Genomic DNA, 19,406 nt, shown 5'->3' with positions numbered 1-19,406 from the left:
CGCAACCAGCACACACGCTGGGAGGACAACAAAACCAAAAAGAAACGGGTTGAGGAGGAGGTGGAGAAATGGTTGTTGTCGTCGGCTCTGTGGTGACAATTTTTGAACACAGTCTCAGGTAATTTATACACGGCATGATACAATCAGTCGATGGGACTCTTTTTTGTCTTTTCTTTTTTTTTTTCAATACATCCAACTCGCTAATTAGAGGTGGAAAATCAAAATACGTGTGGTGTGTGTGTGTGTGTACTCACTGCGTGAGTCTGTGCGGAGTGGAAACGAGGAAAGAAGGTCAAATAATCGAAATGGCGACATAATAAGACACGGCCAGCGGATGGTGAGAGCAACAACAGCGGAGGTTATAAATGGAAAGACAGTTACACACACACACACACACCCAGAGAGAGAGAGAGAGAGAGAGAGAGATACTCAGGTCATCGAGTCAACGAATTGGAATGGAGCAAATTGGGAGAGTTGGTTGCTGTTGTCGATGGAGAAAACGGAAGCTCCACCGCAAGAAATTGCGGATGAATGCGCTTTTCTATTCAATCCTCCATTCGGAAGAGAATAGGAAAACCAAATATGAAATCTTTTTCACGGAACAACAACATCATCGCCATCTTTCTTGCCTTTGTTTAGACACACAACCGCAATGTGAATTGGAATTCAGCCATCCGCAATCCATTCCGGATCCACCCTCCCTATTGGTGGGAGGGGCCAAAAAGAAACGAGTAGAACAAACGAGATGTGTAGCAAAGACACACACAAATAATAGAAAAAAAAAAACACCCAATCAATGACAGATTATTAAAAACGGGTGGGGGGGGGGATGTCATTCCGGAATTTTTCTTTTTTATCCGGAATCTTTGCACCGTGGATCGGAGACATGGCCCAGGTCCAAGTCTTCGCTGCGGGTGTGCGTCCTGAGGTGCCTGGTGATCATGTCGCGTCGGCAGGCGGCGTAGGAGCACTGCGGGCAGCGGTAGGGCTTCTCGCCCGTGTGCGTCCGCTGGTGGGTGCTGAGGTGATCGGAGCGTGAAAACACCTGGCCGCAGATGCGGCAAGTGTACGGCTTGAGACCCGTGTGCAGCCGCATGTGGCGAGTCAACATGTCGCTGCGGGCAAACGGCCGCTGACACACTTCGCACTGGTAGCCCTTGACGACCACGCCGGAATCGGCCGAGGAGACGGGTCCAGCTGCTGCTGCTGCAGCAGCAGCCGACGATGAAATGGTTGGGGTCGTGGCGCCACTGGTGGTGCCACCGTTGAGCAGGGCTGAAGTCCTTTGCAGTTGGACGGGCAACTTGTGCCGCGACGTCAAATGTTTGACCAGCCGGTCGTGCTGGTCGAAAATCTGGCCGCAAATCTCACAGCCGAAGGCGGCCGGATGGGGGCCGCCAGGAAGCAAAAGCGGAGCGGCCATGGAGATGGGCGAAATGGCCTCGCTGTCGGCCGACAAGTCGACGGACGAGGAGGAATATTCGACGGCCGAGAGGTACTGCGACAGCGACAGGCTGCGCGTCAGAGCTTTGAGTCGCGACCCGCGCGATTTGCCCACACGCGAAGACGTCGCCGTCAGATGCGACGGATGCGACGGAGGCGGCGTCTCCAGTCCGCCGCACAGCGGAGAGGAGAAGGCCGACAACAACTCGGACGACGACACAGAGGCCGTGCTCGTGTTGGTGCTGTTGGTCTGGTTGGGGCTGTCGGAGCTGACGCTGCTGCCAGAGCGGACAGACAGGTCGACGGGAGACTCTTGCTGGCCAAAGAGCGGCGACCAGCTGTCGGTCGAGTCGGACGAGTTGCGCTTGAGCGACACCATCAGCGGCGGCGGCCGCAAGTGTTCCAGTCGGCTCAGCCGCTGGTGGTGGCCGTGACCAGCACTGCCACCACCGCTGCTGCTGCTGCCGCTGCTGCCGTTGAGCGACTGGGACGCCGCGGCGGACATGGCCGGCGTCAGGACCCAGGAGGCCGGAGCGGCCAGAGGTGTTGTCGTCGTTGTTGTCGCCTGGTGATTCGACGAGGATTCGACTTGACCGCCGGACATCAGTCGCTCCGAAACGGAATCACTGCACAAATCCGAGTCGGACCTGGCCCGTCTGCGGTTCGACGGCTCCACCACGTCGAGGAGGAGGGAGCCGCCAGAGACGGGAGCTGCCGGGCGCATGGGCTGCCCCGTCAGGCTGCTGATGTAATGATGAAACGGCGAGCTGGAGGCGTGAGGCGGAGTGATGGCCTGATGAAGATGATGATGGTGGTGCTGGTGGTGCTGGTGCGGATGATGATAATGAGCGACTCCTCTCTCCTTGACTCCTCCGCTGGTGGACAAGTTGAGGGGCGTGGCCGCGTCCGGCACGGTGAGCGATCGGCTGCGAGTGAACGCGGTGGCCGACGGGTCCGTCTGGTCGTTGGCCGGCGGTTCGGCGGCGAAGCTCAGCGGACTGAAGGAAATGCCGCTGGGCGAGTCGACGAAGGTGGCACTGCCCTGACTGCACGGGCTGAGTTGACTCAGCCGGTCAGAGTAGGACGAGGTGAGACCCAATCCGGGACTGAACACTTCCTCCTCGCCTTCCTCGTCGCTCTGCGTCATGCTGGCGCTGCGCTGGGCCGAGCAGACGGCCGCTGCCACGACGGCCGGCATGACGTGGTCGAAACTGAACACTTGGCCGCCACTGTGCTGGTGCGGATGCAGGTGGTGGACGTGCTGGATGTGTCGCAAATTGCCCCGCATCCGCAATCGAGACATGGACATCAAAGTCTGTTGTTGCTGCGGCGACGGAGACTCGCCACTTCCAACCGACGACTCCATGCTGACCGACACGGGTTCTTCTTCTTCTTCTTCTTCCTCCTCTTCTTCTTCTTCTTCGTATTCTTCTTCTTCCTCTTCTTCTTCCTCGGAGAGACTGACGCAAATGCGTCCGCGTTGATCGATGCCTTCGATTATCTCCGGCTCACTATTGTTGTTGTTGTTGTTGTTTTTGTTGTTGTTGCGGAGACTACTATGATTACTACTACTGCGGATGTTGTTGTTGTTGCGGTTCTTGTTCCTGGCGACGGGACCGCCACAACCGACACTGGAATGAGCGCTATTAGTGATCCTACCAATGGGAGCACTGCCGACCAAGTGGGCGATTCTGCCGACCAGCTGATCCAATCGTTGGCGTTTGCGCTGCGTCGTCGACCTTGCTGGCCCAACGACTGACGTGGTCGAGATCATTCTTGTTTGGGATTCTGGTGGCTGGACAAGACCTAACGGCTACTCCGACGACGGCCAGCACCAACGTGGCCGTGACACTACAACTCACAACTCGGGTGGACGGGCGATGATGATGCTGGGCAACTGGGCGAACCAATCCAACTGCACTGGGCCACTTTGTGTTTGAGACAGCAGCAGCAGCAGCAGTCCTGCAGCATCCAGGGAGACCACTGGTTGGCCCACCAAGAGTCTTCCTGCAATATCGGGGAGAGAAAAAGAAAAAGTGAAGACATGAGTGACATTGGATTCTCAACAGGGATCTTTCCGCCTCTCTCTCTCTCTCTCTCCACGCTTCATGTCACTGTTCATCCCCCCTTCACTTGTCTGTTTGCCACATTAGCTACAAATAATGAGCTCTTGTGTGAGTGGACAGTAACCAGTACGCAGACACACACACCCACACACAGACATACACAGTGTGTGTGTGTGTGTGATGGACAAGGCGAATTCAACGAGACCGTGGCAAAACGGAAAAGAGAAAACTGCTCGACGTCTTAATTTCCCGTCTAAACATGTACAGTCGACGCACACATAGACACACACTAGTATAGTTTCTTCGATCTTCTTCCACTACTGCTCAGTGAATAAGTTAAGTCTGCTGTGGCTGGATACTTAGCCCAACTCATTAACTAGGGCTGGATGAATCTAACCTGATTACGTTGGTCTAATTCCCGCAGGCAAAGCCTTTGGTCTCTCGGCCGTCTAGAGAGGCACATGATTTCCGTGAGTCAATTCCTTATTAAAAATCACGCGGTGACAGTCGCCGGAAGAAGAAGCCGACGAATTCGAACTGTCAAGTTGTGCCAAACGAAAAAAAGTTGGTGCGGCGTTGCCACACGATTGCACCAAAGCGACAAACGCAGTCGCTAGCAGAAAGAAAAATCATTTTCAAAAAGAAAAAGGAAAAATAAACGCAATAAAAAAAAGGGAAAAATAAAATAAAATAAAATAAAAAAGTCTTAAATAAAAAGGTGTACACATAGTCTGCACACGTATGTTTCGGGCGGGAGTCTCTCTCCCGCTATTGATTGCCATACACCAGTATTGATTTCCAGGCGTACATATATATATATATATATAAAGCGTATAGGCCTCTCGGTTTACTACTACTAGTCCATCTATCTCGGCGTCTTCTACATATTTCACCGGATGGCAGACTCTAAATATGTGAAGGAAAAGAAAAAAAAAAAGTTTGCTCTCACTCACTCACTCACTCTGCCTTCTTGTGTATAGCTTACAAATAATAAATAAAGAGGGAGCCAGGAGCCAGTAAGAGTTTTTCCTTTTTTTCCCGAACGGAGGGAAAATGTCCCATCCAGTCGATGGAAGAAAGAAGAAGAAAAAAAAGTAGAAGGCTCATCACGCAGAGACTATTTTTTTATTTTTTTCTTATCTCAAAGAAGAAGAAGAAGAAGAAGAAGCAAATGATAGAGGGGATGAAGAAGACTGTGATCTGCGTCAGCAGCAACACACTAACGGGTGAAGCCGAACGTGAGGGAGAAACTCACGAAAAAAGAAATAGACACACAACATTCTTGAAGATCAAGGACACGCGTCCTCCCGCGTTACTTTTCCTTCTTCTTCTTTTTCCCCATCATCAAATTCGGGATCGAATTTTCTTTGACGACGGACACACATAGTGTCGTTAGCAGGGCGTCGTGAATGTGAGACCGCGATGCGGTCAATCATCCATCTTTGCCGTGTCTATCAAGAAAAAAGGCCCCTCCCACCACCAGGGCGTGACGCAATGGCCAGGTGTCAAAATGGGCCACCAACGTGTCAAGAGGACGACTCTTTTTTTTCCGCCATCAAAATCTCTCCCAATTGAAAAAATTGAAAAGAATCAAGTGACAAGTCGAAAACTTACATCCTGGCTGACATTTCAGTGCACCGTCCCGAGGAGCTGCCAACCCCACAGCCCGTGATTGTACAACTCTTTGATGGCAAATCGCAAATGGGGGTTGAATCACCAACAACAACAACAACCGCAACACTCAAACGACAATGTTGTGTGCGGTGGTGGTGGGGAGTGGATAGTGTCTGACTGGTCCGCACATACACACAAACACACACAAAACAACACGACAAAATCGTTTGATTCGCTCACGATCGAAAATAAGACCCAAGGAGATCGAGTGTGTGCGGGAGTCACTGGAAACGCCGAAGCGCACTCAACGACGTCCCGATGGCACCTGCCTGGAAATACGGCGACTACACCGAAGGCTATAGACGGACGGACGGACGGGAGTGGCGGTAGGGGGGGGGGGGGAGCACCTTCATCACGACGCCGACGCCATGCAGCATCGCCAACCCCCCCCCCCCCCCCTTTCCAACCTTTCCACGTCCAATCTCTCAAACTCCTACTTTTTTTCTTCTTCTTTTTTTCTTATTTGGCTGTTTTTCCGTGTTATATACCAACGGTTTTCTCTATCCCGCCCCCCCCCCTCCACTTCTTTTTTTTTTTTTTTGGCCCGAGAGGTGGAAAAGAACCGTAAGAGGGGTTGGGAGGGGGGTGGTGGCGGGAGCGTAGAGCAAAAAGTGATGACGTCAATGGCACAAGCTCAAGAATCAATACCAGGTTCTCTGCTGCTGCTGCTGTGCTGTTGGCTCCTCAAAGGGCGTTGGTTCCGCTCCCGCTGTCGTCGTCCCTCGACTCCCGATTCCCGTTTTCCTTCACGAAATGTTTTTTTCTTTTCTTTTTTTTCTAAAGAAGAGAGAAGAAAAAAAAGGGGGCCTCGATCGACATCTGACATGGCCGCCCCGCCTAGCGGCCATCAATCTCCCGCCCCTCCGCCATTGCAAAAGATGAGAGGAGAAATCAAACGGGAGAGAAATTTAATTGCGCCATGGCCAACCATTAAGACAGAAAAATAACGTCATCTGTTGGTCGTCTAATGCACGCAGACGAATAAATTGTGACGTCTGGCGCGCGGCACTTGTTGGCACGCGGCTATTTATTCAAAGAAGTCGAGCGGGAACAGGGCGGGAGCGGGAGCGGCCATGTCTGTATTTGTCTACCATTTTTCCACGGGGGGGTCGTGGTTGGACGCTACGCAATACCGGCAGAGAGGCTTATTGACTTTGTCTCGGCCAAACTTAGTCAAACAAAATGTGTTCAGCTGGGCACTTGATGTATGTCGGTCATTGGCACCAGCACCGCCGCCGCCGCCGCCTAATCCCGTCAAACTCTCCCCAGTGTTTCACGCTACGCCTTCTAGTTGAACGCGGCCTTGGCCAAGGCCGTGCGGCTAGCTGCTCCCGCCAGGGCGCAGGACCATCACGACTTGAATTCAAAATAGGCGCCCTGAACTTGTCAAAATCTCCGCCGATCGAAATTCAAATTTTCGGCGCCAAAATTTCACAAACAAAAATAAATAAAAAAAAATGTGGGAGGCTCCTGATTGCCTCCTGTCCAGTCGCATTAGATGAAAACCCCGTGACGTGCCTAATAAAAAAAAACAAGAGTCGGACATGCACATATACGCCGCACAAAGAAAAATAGTACTATATCTAGTGTGTAGTTGTTGTTGTTGTTGTTGGATAGATGATACGCCCCACCTACGCAGACTGGCGAGTTGCAGCTTGAACTTTTCCCTGGCTGAACTCACACGGAATGGGTGTGGGTGTGTGTGTGTGTGTGTAAAACACTCGTCGAAACAACACACACACACACAGCTGGGCTGGCTGCAGCGTTGCGTATGTAACGTGTCGTGCGGGATTGTCGCCCCTTTTGTGATGAGCAGCAGGGAAAAAAAAAGGGGGCAGAGAAAGACGAACGCGGAACGGGATGGAACGAAACGGAACGAACCGAACAAAACAAAATTCTTTTTATTTTTCGTTGGGTGGCAAGAGGAAAAACGAACAAAAATTTCCTGTTTCCTGTTGCTGGTGATGAGCTCCTGTCGCTTATTTCATCTTCCAACATTTTCAATTGTGTGTGACGTACAGAGGCGACCCAAATAGGATCCCCGCCGAACGCCAAAAAACCAAAAAAATGATTCCCGCCCGAATACGATCGACATGCCCTGGCCAATAACCAAATTTATTGACCAACCTGGGCGACCCCACGATTTATGGGATCTGCTTTTTTTTCAATTAAGTAGATGCAACAAGTCGCCAGAGGAGAAATGGAAAAAAAAAAAGAAAATCCCAAAAGGAGGAGGCAGAAGAAGAAGAAGAATTTCTCAAAACCCACAAGACGGCAGGGGCAGAGAGACAAGACCCTAGAGGGCACGTACGTCTAAGTCTAAGAGGAGCAACAGGTGGACCATCGCCTCTTTCTTCTTTCTTCTTCTCTTTCCTGGGCTGCTGATATTTATACACACACGGCGTGTGTGTGTGTGTGTACCTGTGTGGTGGTGGTGGTGGTGGCTGCCGGGCTATCCACATATCTCTTCGCCTCATCTCAAGAGTTAGACTATAGCTCCCAGCCAAAGCTTCAAACAGACACACAGCCACCACCCTCTTTTCTACTTCTTCTTCTTCTTCTGCTTTTGCTTCTTCTGCTTCCTATTTCTACACACACACACACACAACCTCACTGTTATGTATCAAGTCCCTTGTCCAAAGTTCAGTCACAGCAACGGCACGTCGCAATAACATCACGGCACCAATTTGGCTCGAATTTTTTGGCGGGCCTATTTGAAATGCAATCGACTTACCTCGGATTTCGATGGGTTGAATAATATCAAATGACGGGTGAGCACCGGTAGAGAGAAAATGATGAGCACACTTTGTCGAAACGTCGTCAAAAAATATTTCAAAAAACTTGAAGCGTCGAATCGAAACAACGGAAGACGACGATAGAGTAAAAAAAAACAAATGATAATCGTCAAAAATATGAGGATGATGGATGGGAGTGATGGATGGATGGATGGATGGATGGATGCGCGTGTGCGACTAGCGCGGCAGTGCGGGTACGACTGAAGGGCACCGTTGCGTTGCTGCCAGTAGCCACCGCCTATAAGACTCGAGGGGACACACCGCTGCCGCCGCCACCATCGCGCCCGCCCGGGTCCAACGCGTCGGCGGGGCGGGCGGGCGGGCTGGCGACCGGGGCCCGGCACAACAACTTGCCTGGGTATAAGGAGCCCCCCACTCGAAGGGTCCGCCCTCTTTTTTTTCTCTCTCTCTCTCTCATCTCACCAGTGATTGTGGAAGTAAAATAAAATAAAAAAAAGAAAGGTAATAGGGATGGAGTGTGTGCATCATGTGGGTGGAGGAGGGAGGTGGGAGGATGCAAAGGTCGTTCCATCTTCTCCTGAAAAAAGAAGCTACTACTACTACAACAACAACAACCCAAAGGGAGGAAAACATCAGCGTCCCGAAACAACACGAAGGCTAAGGCTGCTGCTGCTGCTCCCGCTGCGTTTTCTTTCCATCCTCAACTTCTTCTTCTTCCAACATATTCAAAAAAATATAAAAAGAGAAATAGCCTCCCTATTTCCTTTTTAAACAAAATAGTAGCCAAGCTTCTTAGCTTATTCATTTCCTAGCACACAAAGAAAAACCCCAAAAAATTTATTTATCTACTTTCATCGGGAGAAAAAATTTAATTTCATCAAAATGCCCACCCGTTTCAAATTTCCGAGTTGGAGAAGAAGAAGAAGAAAAAAATATTTTTTTTTTCTTTTTTCACAAAAGGTAAAAACGTGTTTTTCACCTGGGGGTTTTGGTGAGGAGTCACATAAACACACTCTCCCACACAACACGTATGCATAGTATACACACACACAGGAGAGCAAAGGTAAAAAAAAGAAAAAAGATATGTGTGTGTGTGTGTGTATAAAAAGAGCGCAGAGCCTCGAGTCGAATAAGCTTCTCACGCAACGCTCAAAGCCCCGGGAGAAAGAAAAGAGATATGAAATCAAATAAGAGAGAGAGAGAGAGAGAGAGGGGGCGGAGGACGAGGTGAAATGGGGGAGAGAATAGAGAACATGTACACATAGGCTTCTTCTTCTTCTTGTCTACAGATATGTGTGTGTGTGTGTGGGAGCTGTGAACGGTTCAAATGCGAGAGAGAGAGAGGGGGAGAAGAGATGGAATGAAAAGCTTGGCGTTCCGTCACCGGCCGCCGCGCTACTGTTACGGCGGATCGACTATACACACCGGTGGTGGTGTGTGGGAACTCGAAAAAGCCTCCCCCAACTCTCCCACACATCATCGGTTCTTATTTTTTTTTTTTTTTTTTTTTTTTTTTTTTTAAATCTTTGGGCTCAAGTAAATACATGAGCATCCAAAGTCCTGCGTTATTTATATCCAGGATTTGACATTACGAGAGCTAAATTTATATAGTGTCAATCATTCGGCGATTACCGAATCCTTCACACCGTTGGCTCTGCTGTGTACAGACGATCACGGGCAGAGATAAGACAAGTTGAAAGTCCTCACTGACTCAATGACCACAACCTCATCAAAAAACGAAAAAAGGATCTCTAATACGCACGCATTGGATGGAGACGGCGAATCCTAATAATAATCATCATCGCCGGGCTGTCTATAATCTAGCTTGATAAATTTAGACCAAAAAAATATCCATTTGTGTAGGATTACATTTGTTGGGGGATGTAAATGTACGTCAATCGCTGACTAGGGCTTTACAATCTTTCAATTGTCTCCAGTGAACCTTTCGTCTGTTTTTGTCGTTTGTTTGCACGTTCTAACGCACACACAAACGGCGGCCAGTGATGCGATAATTTCATTTTATTTTTAGGACTTTTTTCGTTTTCCTGATTGCGCGTGTAACCTATTTTAAGCTTGGGATATCTTTTCGGGCTGCCAAAACACGGAATCAAAGTCCACAAGGACCTGTTGCCGTCACTCTGTTTCTTCCTTAGTGAAAATCGAGCCACGTTATAGAGTCGAGTCTCACCTTAGAATTCTCGTTTTGAGGTTTGCTTGATATCGCCCCACCATCAAATGAAAACCTGAATTGGAAACTGTAACGCGCGCCAAAAAAGAATCAGGCAGAGATGCGAGTCCATCCTGTGGTGATGCTGATGATGGATTCACGACATTTACCTAAATGAAATTCCAGCTGATGACTCACGCCCAGTCATTATTATTCCCACCCGTAATTACGCGCGTGTTCTATTTGGCTAGCAGCGAAAAAACAACCGAAATACGAATCAAATAAAAACCTGATTCATCATTTCTATAAATGTGCCGTTATAGAGTTGTTGTTTTTTTTTCAAATCTGACCGGCGCTCAGCGTGAAAAAATTAAAGATGAAAAAAAGAAAAAAGAAATCACGTCAAGAGTGATTTCCACGAATGTGTGGATCGCTGGCGTCGGGATTTTTCCATGGCAACGGCAAACCTTATTTCCCCCCCCCCCCCGTTTCTCCAACCTGTTCAGTGTAGACTCTGCTGACGTCGTCGCCGTCGGATCTCATCATAAAAGAAAAGCGTCGTCTCTACACTAGACATACTAAATGTCACAAGGTTTTGGGCGTCTCTGCACGTTGTGATGCCAAGCGCTCGGATCATCTCCCGGGCCAACCGAATCCCGCGGAGATGCAACAAACACACACGTACGTACGTCAAACTCTTGTTAACATTTCATCCCGATTTTCTTTTTTACCCCCCCCCCCCTTTAGTGTATGCCGTTTTCTTGACATTTTGTGTTTTCTTTTTATCCCCTTGATATCATCACGTCTATTATTTCAACGGCGTATTGCATATTATATTATGGAGTCGCTGAGGCGGAACACGGCCAGAGACGTCATCTTCCTCTTCACGAGAAATCAAAAAGTTGGCGCTTTGACGTCAAACGCACACAAGTTGCTTCTTCTTCTTCTGATGTACAAGCCCGAAATGATTAGACGCATGCCGTGATTAATTTAGTGCGGACTACTTACTTACAACTCGACAGACGACGCGGGTAATTTAAAACAAAAAGTGCGCGCGGTTGTTGGCGAAATCTATATTTTTTTTTTCTTTGATTTTGTAGTCACGGGGAAACTGATTGTCAACTTGTCGCCGGGAGGTCCGTCCATCTCATTTGCAAGTCAAATTCAAGCGTTTTCGTATATTTTTCTTTCGCGTTCCAAATTTGCGACTCGTTATTTCTTTTCACCGCGTTGCCACCGGTTTATTTGTAGGGACTTTGTGTGTCCCGTCTAACCCCCTACGTGACGGCTGCACGCGTCTAAACATGTGCAACTCTTTTTATATATTTTTTCGTACCCGTCGTTCACGCCAATCCGGTAGTCGAAATTTATAAAAACAAACTCCCAAAAAATGTACTTGGTACCCGGTGGCGGTTTGTTCGCTTCTGTTTGTCGGGTCACACCACGGACCGAGGTGTGAGAAGAGGAAGAAATTCTCCTTTGACTTGAGCCTATACCCCCCTCCACCCTATTGGTTGAATAATTAAACATGTAAATAGGAAAATCCTCGACAAACACGCAAGGATCCAATCACCCAGGTGATGTAGGTGAACGCGTTCTTCCAACGATATTTGACTACCACAAACGTGGTAGCAACACGCCAACATGATTCGACTAAAAACAGTCGACGGTTAAGAAATGACCATCAAAAATTTTAAATCAAAATTTCGCGTTTAATTTTTTTCGCATCAATAAAAGTCGATTTGATTTCAAATGATGTAAGAAATGGTAACCGCAAAGTTTGTTTAGTTCTTGTAAGAAAAAAGGAAAAAAAAAAAAAAGTTGACCCCGCCATTGCCCCAATCTCTCCCAGGGAAAAAAAAAAGAAAAGAAAATGAACGTCGGGCGGCTTCCTCAACTTCTTTTTGGGTTGGCGTGTCGAGAAGAGCCCAGCAGCTCCTCTGTGGCCTCTCCACCTTTTATTCCATCCACCTCAGTGGCTTTTTTTTTTCTTCTTTTAAAAAAGAAAACATATTACTTTCTTTCTTTCTTTCTTTCTTTTTTAAAAATGATTATAAAAGAAAGTCTCCAGCAGGAAAAAAGATAAGCAACAGCCCTCCTCCACCTACTCCCTTTTTTTTCTTTTTTTCTCTCCGTAAATTTATTCATCTTCTTCTTCTTTCGTTCGGTTACGTGTCTGGCGGGGTCTTGTGTGGCCAGGAGCCAGAAATCGGGAGCTACTTCTTATATATGGGGGCGGGCCACCCCATAACCCCACTCCACCCATCTCCCCCCAGCCCCTGAAAAAAGAAGAAACTGAAGAAGAAGAAGAAACACACACAACGCCCGAAACATTCCCCCCCATCTCCTTGATATTCCTCCTCCACCTCCTTCTTGTGAACAGCAGCAGCAGCTTCACCAGGAGCACATCGGCGTCTAGCCGCCTCCTGTTGATGCATGTATGTCGGTAGCCGTGGGCTAGCGGCCCAGTCCACGCAGGTAGACTCGCATTTCCATCCAGCAGCAAAAGGTGGAGGAGGTGGTGGTTCTTTTATATAAGGAAGGCAGTAGCTCCATAAATGGGACATGCACGTCTTTTCTCTTTTTTCTTCTTCTTCTTCCACTTGTACGTCCCTTAAAGTCCAACTAGATTTTTCTACGTGTGTCTTGTTGCGGGCGTTTGTTAATATCCCTCCCCCTCGCAATCATGATTATTATGATTATTATTTTCTTTAATAACCTCAGACTCCCGCTGCTGGCGTTCGTTTCTTTTTTATATTTTTTAAAAAAAGAAAAAAAAGTTAAAAAGGAAAATTTATCATCAGGTAGATTTTTTTTTTCTTTTTCTTTTTTTTTTTTTGAACGGAAAAGATGGGAGACAAGAGCTAGGAGCCCGTTCGTGTCACGTCTACACGCATAAAAAGAAAGAAAGGCCATCAGCATCTAACCGAAAAAATAAAGAGAGAGAAAAAGTCTAGCGGCCGTTCGTTTACATTCCCGCAGTCGGCAGCGGCCGGGAGATGTCGACCAACGCCCCCTCCAGCACTATTTCATAGACGTCGGGAATATCAATCTCTTCTTATACGAGAAGAACTTTTACACACACACAAAAAAGCTTTTTATTTTTTTTGTTTTGTTTTGTCGTCGCCCACTTTCTACCCCGGACGACGTCCCTGTGTCGCCATGTATCCCCATCAGGTATGTAGGCTACGTCACTACCAACACGAAATGTAAAAAGAAAAGAAAAATCAAATGTCCTCCTCCTCCTCCTCCTGCTGCTGCTAATGTGTGGCGAGACAAATCAAAGCACCCAGCTTCTGTTGTTGCTTGATGGTCTTGGGGTTCAAACCGATCGCGCGTAGGTCTTGTCGTCACGCGGCCCGCGGGATTTGAACAACAACAACCCGAAAAAATGGCCGCCGGTCTTTTATTCTTTCCTTGCTTATTATCTTTTTCTTCTTTTCTATTCTCGTCATAAATAAAAAAAAAAAAAGCTTTTTCCTTTTTTTCTCGCGGGGCAAAACGAAAATCAGAAAATTTCATTTTCTCTCTCATCTCTGGACGCCAAAAAAAGAAAATCAAATTTGAACGAATAAAACAGACGCCATCGTTGAGGATTCGATTGAAAATGAAATCAAATAAGATTAAACCGAGTTGCGCGTGATATTACGGTGTGCGCCACTAAACAGACACACACGCTCGGAAAATAAAGGCCAGAAATACCGAAACTAACCCAAAAAACGAAAAGAAGAAGAAGAAGAAGAAAAGGAACAATGATGGAGAGCAATATCTCCTCCTCCCTATTTTACAACCTCCTGGGCTCCTGGGCTCTTTTTCTAAAAAAATGTGTTTTGTTTTGTTTTATTTTCTTTGGGAGGGACCCCCTGCCGCTAGTGGCTCATCTACGGATCTCTCTCTCGTCCCCCCCCCCTACCATTTTCCGCCCACTGCTTCTGCTCCTGCACTTTTGACTCGATTCCTCATTCATCATCTTAAATTCTTCTCCATCAGAAAGAATCCTCGGTGGAAACCGCGCCTGGCATATTCCATTTATTGCATAATTTATTGAATGGAATCATAGATTCCTTCAACTTGCGTACGGTCACGTTGGGAATTTGCAGGATCGTGAGAAATGATCCTGCCAAAATCCTGCGGCAATGAAATGACAAGTCTGACTGGGTTCACACACCTCCGTCTCTCCCACGACATTTCAATGCCAGTCCAAAGGTACTGCGTACTGATGACTGGAACATAATCACAAAAATAACTAGAGGTGGAAAAAATCTCAAAGAGATTGGAAAAATCAAATGAACACGGCTAGACCAAAAAAGGGGCGATCCTTCTTTGTGTGTTGAACCCTCCCTATATTCAGTTGAAGGGAGGGAGGGGGGTCCACCCCTTGAAAACTTTCATTGCATCACTTGATCTCGTATACAATAGACGCCGATGCTTCGGAATGGAGGAGAGTAGAGGGGAATGAAATCTCAATGCTAATCGCTCCGGTTGAATAGAGAGAAACGCCGACGCCGAGAGGGGGGCGTCGGTGGGAAAATATCTCCCGTTGGAATGCCACCCCTACCGACGTCCAGTCATCCCACGGAGGGTTCACAACAAAACAAACAAAATTTCTTTTTCTATCAAACATAAAAAAAGAAAAGGGAGGGGGGACATCCCCCCTCCGAGTGACACATTACTCCGCACATCCAGCAATGACGGAATGGATGAGAAATAATTCCGTCACCGAGCGTCGCCGTCGTGTGGGAATCATCGGACGTTCCCACATTCCACCCTCGTCTACATGTTCCTCCTATCGGCCATTGTGTGCCATTTCTCTATCAGAGAGAATAGACGAGTGACGCAATGTCCCATGTGGGAGAGTTTCTCATAGCGTGCGAAATCAATGACCTGCTGGATTCCCGGGGACCCTGGAGGGGGAACCAAATAGACTCGGCCGTGATCATGGGGTTGTGTGTACATGTGAAATATCAAATAAAAGCAAAAGCAAAAGTAAAAAAAAGATAAACCGCCCTCGCACCTGGAAATGTGTCTATGCCCCTGTCCATCCGTGGGAAATTTGAATTCCCACGTATTTTTATATGACTGGCCAATTTTTTTTTTCTTTCCATTTCGGCTGATTAAAGTTTTTAACACATTGCCAAATCAGCCCTGATGTTATTACCGCATAATTTATGCCGTTTTTTTTTTGTGCGCCCGTTTTGATCGATAGGGTCGAATCGCTCACGTTTTCGGTTGTTCTAGTATTTATTAGGGAGGCGTGAATTTGAATGATAGACATTTGGCGATTGTAGACATGTGATATGCAAATATACTATGCATGTAGTTGTATATAGTAGTGGTGGTAGTAGTAGTAGAACAGACTTTAATTATACGGTCGATCGATGTTATCCGACACACGATCGCCCCAGTGTGTTATACAACACTCAAAACACTTTCTTCTTCTTCTTCTTCCCCCCCCCCCCCCAAGAGTTGTTGGTACATCGACGTCATCAGATCCTTGACGTCTAATTAACTTCTCGGCCCAGAGACAACGGTTGGCATGGCGGCTCATTCAATTGGCAACTCAACACTGCTTCATATAATGTCATATTGTCATGGCAATCGTCGACTTGTACAACACTTGAAGACAAAGTACGGACTGTGAGCTTTTCCCTTGATTTCCTAATGATTTTACGTGTCAAACGTCGTCCTGTGTTAGCCTTTTCTCTCCCTCGATCATCGCCGTTGATTAACTTAGCCAATCAAAAAGAAATGACATTCTCTATTGCGCAGCAGGGAGAATTAACCTTTAGAATTTTTAGGATCTGCAACCGATTTCCTATACGAGAAGTTGGCAAGTGGTGATAGTACCCTGACTGAATAAACAAAAACGGCAAGAGAAAAAACAATTCTAACCGCCTAGCTCGGGAATAATCGTACCAATCGTATACGGACGATTTACAATCAACGCCACCAATCAACAGTCAAAAAGGGAAGAGTAGAGAGACGCTTGTCCTACCTTTGAGCCTGAGAAATACGGCCAGACATTCCACAAGTGCTCCAGCTGCTGAAGAGTTGAATGTACACCAGGCGGGATAGGAAAAAGGGGGTCCTCGTGAATACACCCACACACACATGGGTGTACACGAGGACAAGAAGGGATTTGAAGAAAGGGGAAGAAGAGAGATGTAAGTCGAACGACATCGGTAGTTTCTCCAATGCTGTTTCTAAATAAAAAATGAAAATTGGGTTACGATGAATATTTCCATAAACAAGTAGAGAAAAGTTGAAAATGAAACATGTGGGTAAACCTTAATTTTTAATAAATAGAAGAATTGAAGGTTTCCATAAACTGCATTTATATAATTCAGGTCTCATTGAAATATCTACCAGGCCACAGGTTAATAAAAGTAACGAAAATTATTACCCAAGGGCTGATGCTGAGATTGTTGCTGAAGACAGGACCAGCACTAGCAAAACTTGCAAATGTTCTTGTAGCTACGATGACTGGCTCATGCCTAAAATCTGCACAAAGGAGAAGGTTACATTGTGCAAACAAACTGCCATGCTCGGCAGGGGGCTTACATGAAAATGTTATAGTCAGGATCTCACATTTCACAATTTTGGAACAGGTGAACTTTTCTATTTAAACTCCCATAATCATTCTATTTTCAATCTTAGTTTTATTTTTACCCGCCAAACAGCATGCATGGAGTGGAAAGCGTAGAGAGCATGGAGAGCCACGACACCAAAAATCTTCACGCGACGACCACATTTTTGAAAAATTTGTTAATTATTATTGTTTTTGTTAATTATTATTGTTTTTGTTAATTATTATTGTTCTTTTTTCGTGCAGCCACGTGAACAATTCCAATAAAGTGATCGTTCCGTTTCCTTTGCAATCTGAAAGTCTGAAACCACTTTTCGTTTTTCTTCGAAACTTGAAATCTCTGATTTGAAAGCAGACGACACTAATATTCTAATCATGAATAATAAGATATCGATTGAAATATTAAAAATCGAATCCCGCAGATAATTACTAGACGGACCAAAACACAATAAGAGCTGCTGATGTCATAGCAACCGTCGAGACTTGTATAACACTTCTATAGTTTACGGACTGTAAGCTTTGGCCTTTATTTCTTAATGATTTTACGTGTTAAACGCGTCATGTGTTGGCCTTTTTTTCCCCTCGCGATCATCGCCGTTGATTAACTTATCAACCGATCAAAAAGAAATGACATTCTCTATTGCGCAGCGTTTTTTTTAATTTTTTCTCTACGCACCGTCGGGGCTTTGAAACATTTGACGTAATGTTTCTTCTTCCGTATTTCATGAAAGTACAAAGTTGAGCTCGGAACAAAAACTAATTTTCTTGGAAAAACACACGCTCCCGCTGCACCCGGTTTGTTTCCTATACATATACATCAACTTTTTTCTCGAATAGAGAGAGAACTAGTCGCTTCGGCGATGACGTCTTTTAGCCCCATAACGCCCACGTCTATACGTTCCCCTTTTGGCTGCCCTCGATCCTTATGTGTGTTGTATACCTACTCTCTGTACCTACTTATTTTATTTTTTTTTGCTCCGGCTGCTGCTGATATTTTGTAATGACGCACGTGGATGTCTAGAAAATCGCTCCGTCGGCTTATAAGGGCGGTGCTATATAGCGTCGAGCGATATATACACGGTTGACTACACATCCTGTCGCGCATTGATCTGGTTATCTTTTTCTTAGAGAAGAAGAAAAAGAAGGAAAAGGCCCAACATTTATCCACTGGCCCATATTGTAACCTGTGTAAGTCTTCCTAACGACATATTCGTCATATGGACCTTTCATTCAACAGTTGGCTAATTAGTCTTTGATGTCTACCTATAACGTAATTGACAAAACAAATTAGAACCTATTTCTCTTATTCTTATCGGGAGAGAGATAGAGACTGCAGCTAGTTGCTCAACGTTTATAGAGTCACGTGGAGTTTATGGGTGAAACACGAGTTGATCAGGGACGACGTTGAGCATAGTCCGTCGTCGCTCATTAAAAACTAGTCGCTCTCGCTACAGCGGTCAGGAGTCCAGCCATCCCGAAAATAGATCACATCCCACACATCATATTATGTCTGATATCTTTGGGCTGATGGGCTTTCCGCGTTGCGTCGATTTCATCTGATATTATATACAAAATGTGTGTCCCATATCGCCCGGATAAATATAGACCTGCGGCTGCTGCCGTTATCTCTCCGATATGACAATCATCTGGATAATATAAATCAGACACCCTCCCACCCACCATTTAAAAAAAAGGTGAACGGTGTACACGATGTGGGCGGGCGGCAACCAGGACCTTGTCTAAATTTCATCATATCTAAATGTCCACCAACACCGGGCCACTGATTACAGCCGACGACTGGCCAGCGTAACTCGGCACTATAAGCGTGTTACAACTTTTCTAGACTTGATGATCTTCTTTTTCACTTGCCGATAAGTTACACAAAGGCGTGGGCTGAGCCGAGATACGAAACTTTACATGTCGGATTAGAGAAAAAATAATCAAGACGTCCGGGGTCTCACTCGAGTGGACTGTGAGGTTGATGCATTTATCGGGAAAACAAACAGAAACGTGGTAAAAGGTGAACGACGGTACGTTCTCTTTTTTATGTCTCTTTAATTGGCACGTACTCTTGGAGATTGGAGTTGAACTTTTGTTTTGTGCCCGGCTGCCATGAATACCCGAGAGAAAAACAAAAACACAAAGAAATCTCGAAACCGCAGGTTGACGGGGTACGCACCTTGTCCCGAACGAAAGTCGTGCGTGTGCACACACACATCACCAGTTCATCACGATGCCAATTTGATGTTTGTTTTTTTGTTCTGACGGTCGATCGTTTAAATCCACGGCCTGATAAACTGACAGACGTCCTTAAACATCTTCTACATTATCCTTTTTCCTTGTTATACACGTGACATTCTCCCACGACGACGACGGGTTTCACCATGGCGACGCGGTAATTGTCAGCCAGCACGGCCTCGGTGACCCAACAAATGAAGAGAAAAACTTCATCATCACAGCGCACAGGTCTTTTTCAACCATTTCTTGTCCTGCTCTCCTTTTCATTATGTCGATTCTTTTCTTCTCGCAGTTTGTGTGCGGTGATGGGACGCGGACCGCTTTTTTCTTTTGTGGCCGGCCAGCAAAGTTTCACATCGAAACAACTCGCCGAGAGTTGTTGGTTGGTTATGTCTCCCACAGAAAAACTGCTGGGGGTTCCTATTATTCTCCTGCATAGAAGAAAAGAAAAGGAATCCGTGTTGTGGTTTTCATCA

The 19,406-nt window shown here is 46.6% G+C and overlaps 2 protein-coding genes across 5 annotated transcripts in view; both read right to left on the bottom strand.

Moving 5' to 3' along the window:
* LOC124310854 (tyrosine-protein phosphatase 99A-like) overlaps positions 1 to 19,406 on the bottom strand; it is a 691,797-nt gene that overhangs the window by 9,819 nt on the left and 662,572 nt on the right. The window lies entirely within an intron of this gene.
* LOC124310956 (dendritic arbor reduction protein 1-like) lies at positions 169 to 16,250 on the bottom strand. Of its 4 annotated transcripts, none has more exons than XM_046775151.1 (2): positions 16,102 to 16,250; positions 169 to 3,450 (listed from the first exon to the last, which is right to left on the bottom strand). In XM_046775151.1, exon 2 carries the CDS (start codon positions 3,215 to 3,217, stop codon positions 854 to 856), a length of 2,364 nt encoding a protein of 787 aa, XP_046631107.1. In that variant the 5' UTR covers positions 3,218 to 3,450; positions 16,102 to 16,250; the 3' UTR covers positions 169 to 853. The 4 variants fall into 4 exon arrangements, with proteins under 4 accessions (XP_046631107.1, XP_046631105.1, XP_046631106.1 ...); XM_046775149.1 differs by lacking the exon at positions 16,102 to 16,250 and adding an exon at positions 7,918 to 8,190; XM_046775150.1 differs by lacking the exon at positions 16,102 to 16,250 and adding an exon at positions 5,124 to 6,057.

Source organism: Daphnia pulicaria, chromosome 8 (assembly GCF_021234035.1).
Source record: "Daphnia pulicaria isolate SC F1-1A chromosome 8, SC_F0-13Bv2, whole genome shotgun sequence".
Taxonomy (NCBI): domain Eukaryota; kingdom Metazoa; phylum Arthropoda; class Branchiopoda; order Diplostraca; family Daphniidae; genus Daphnia; species Daphnia pulicaria.
Note: the sequence above shows the minus strand (reverse complement) of the source record. Positions and strands in the feature narration are given on the sequence as shown.

Excerpts from the sequence above, each read along its gene's own strand:
- LOC124310956 (XM_046775151.1), bottom strand. The coding sequence starts at position 3,217 with ATGATCTCGACCACGTCAGTCGTTGGGCCAGCAAGGTCGACGACGCAG.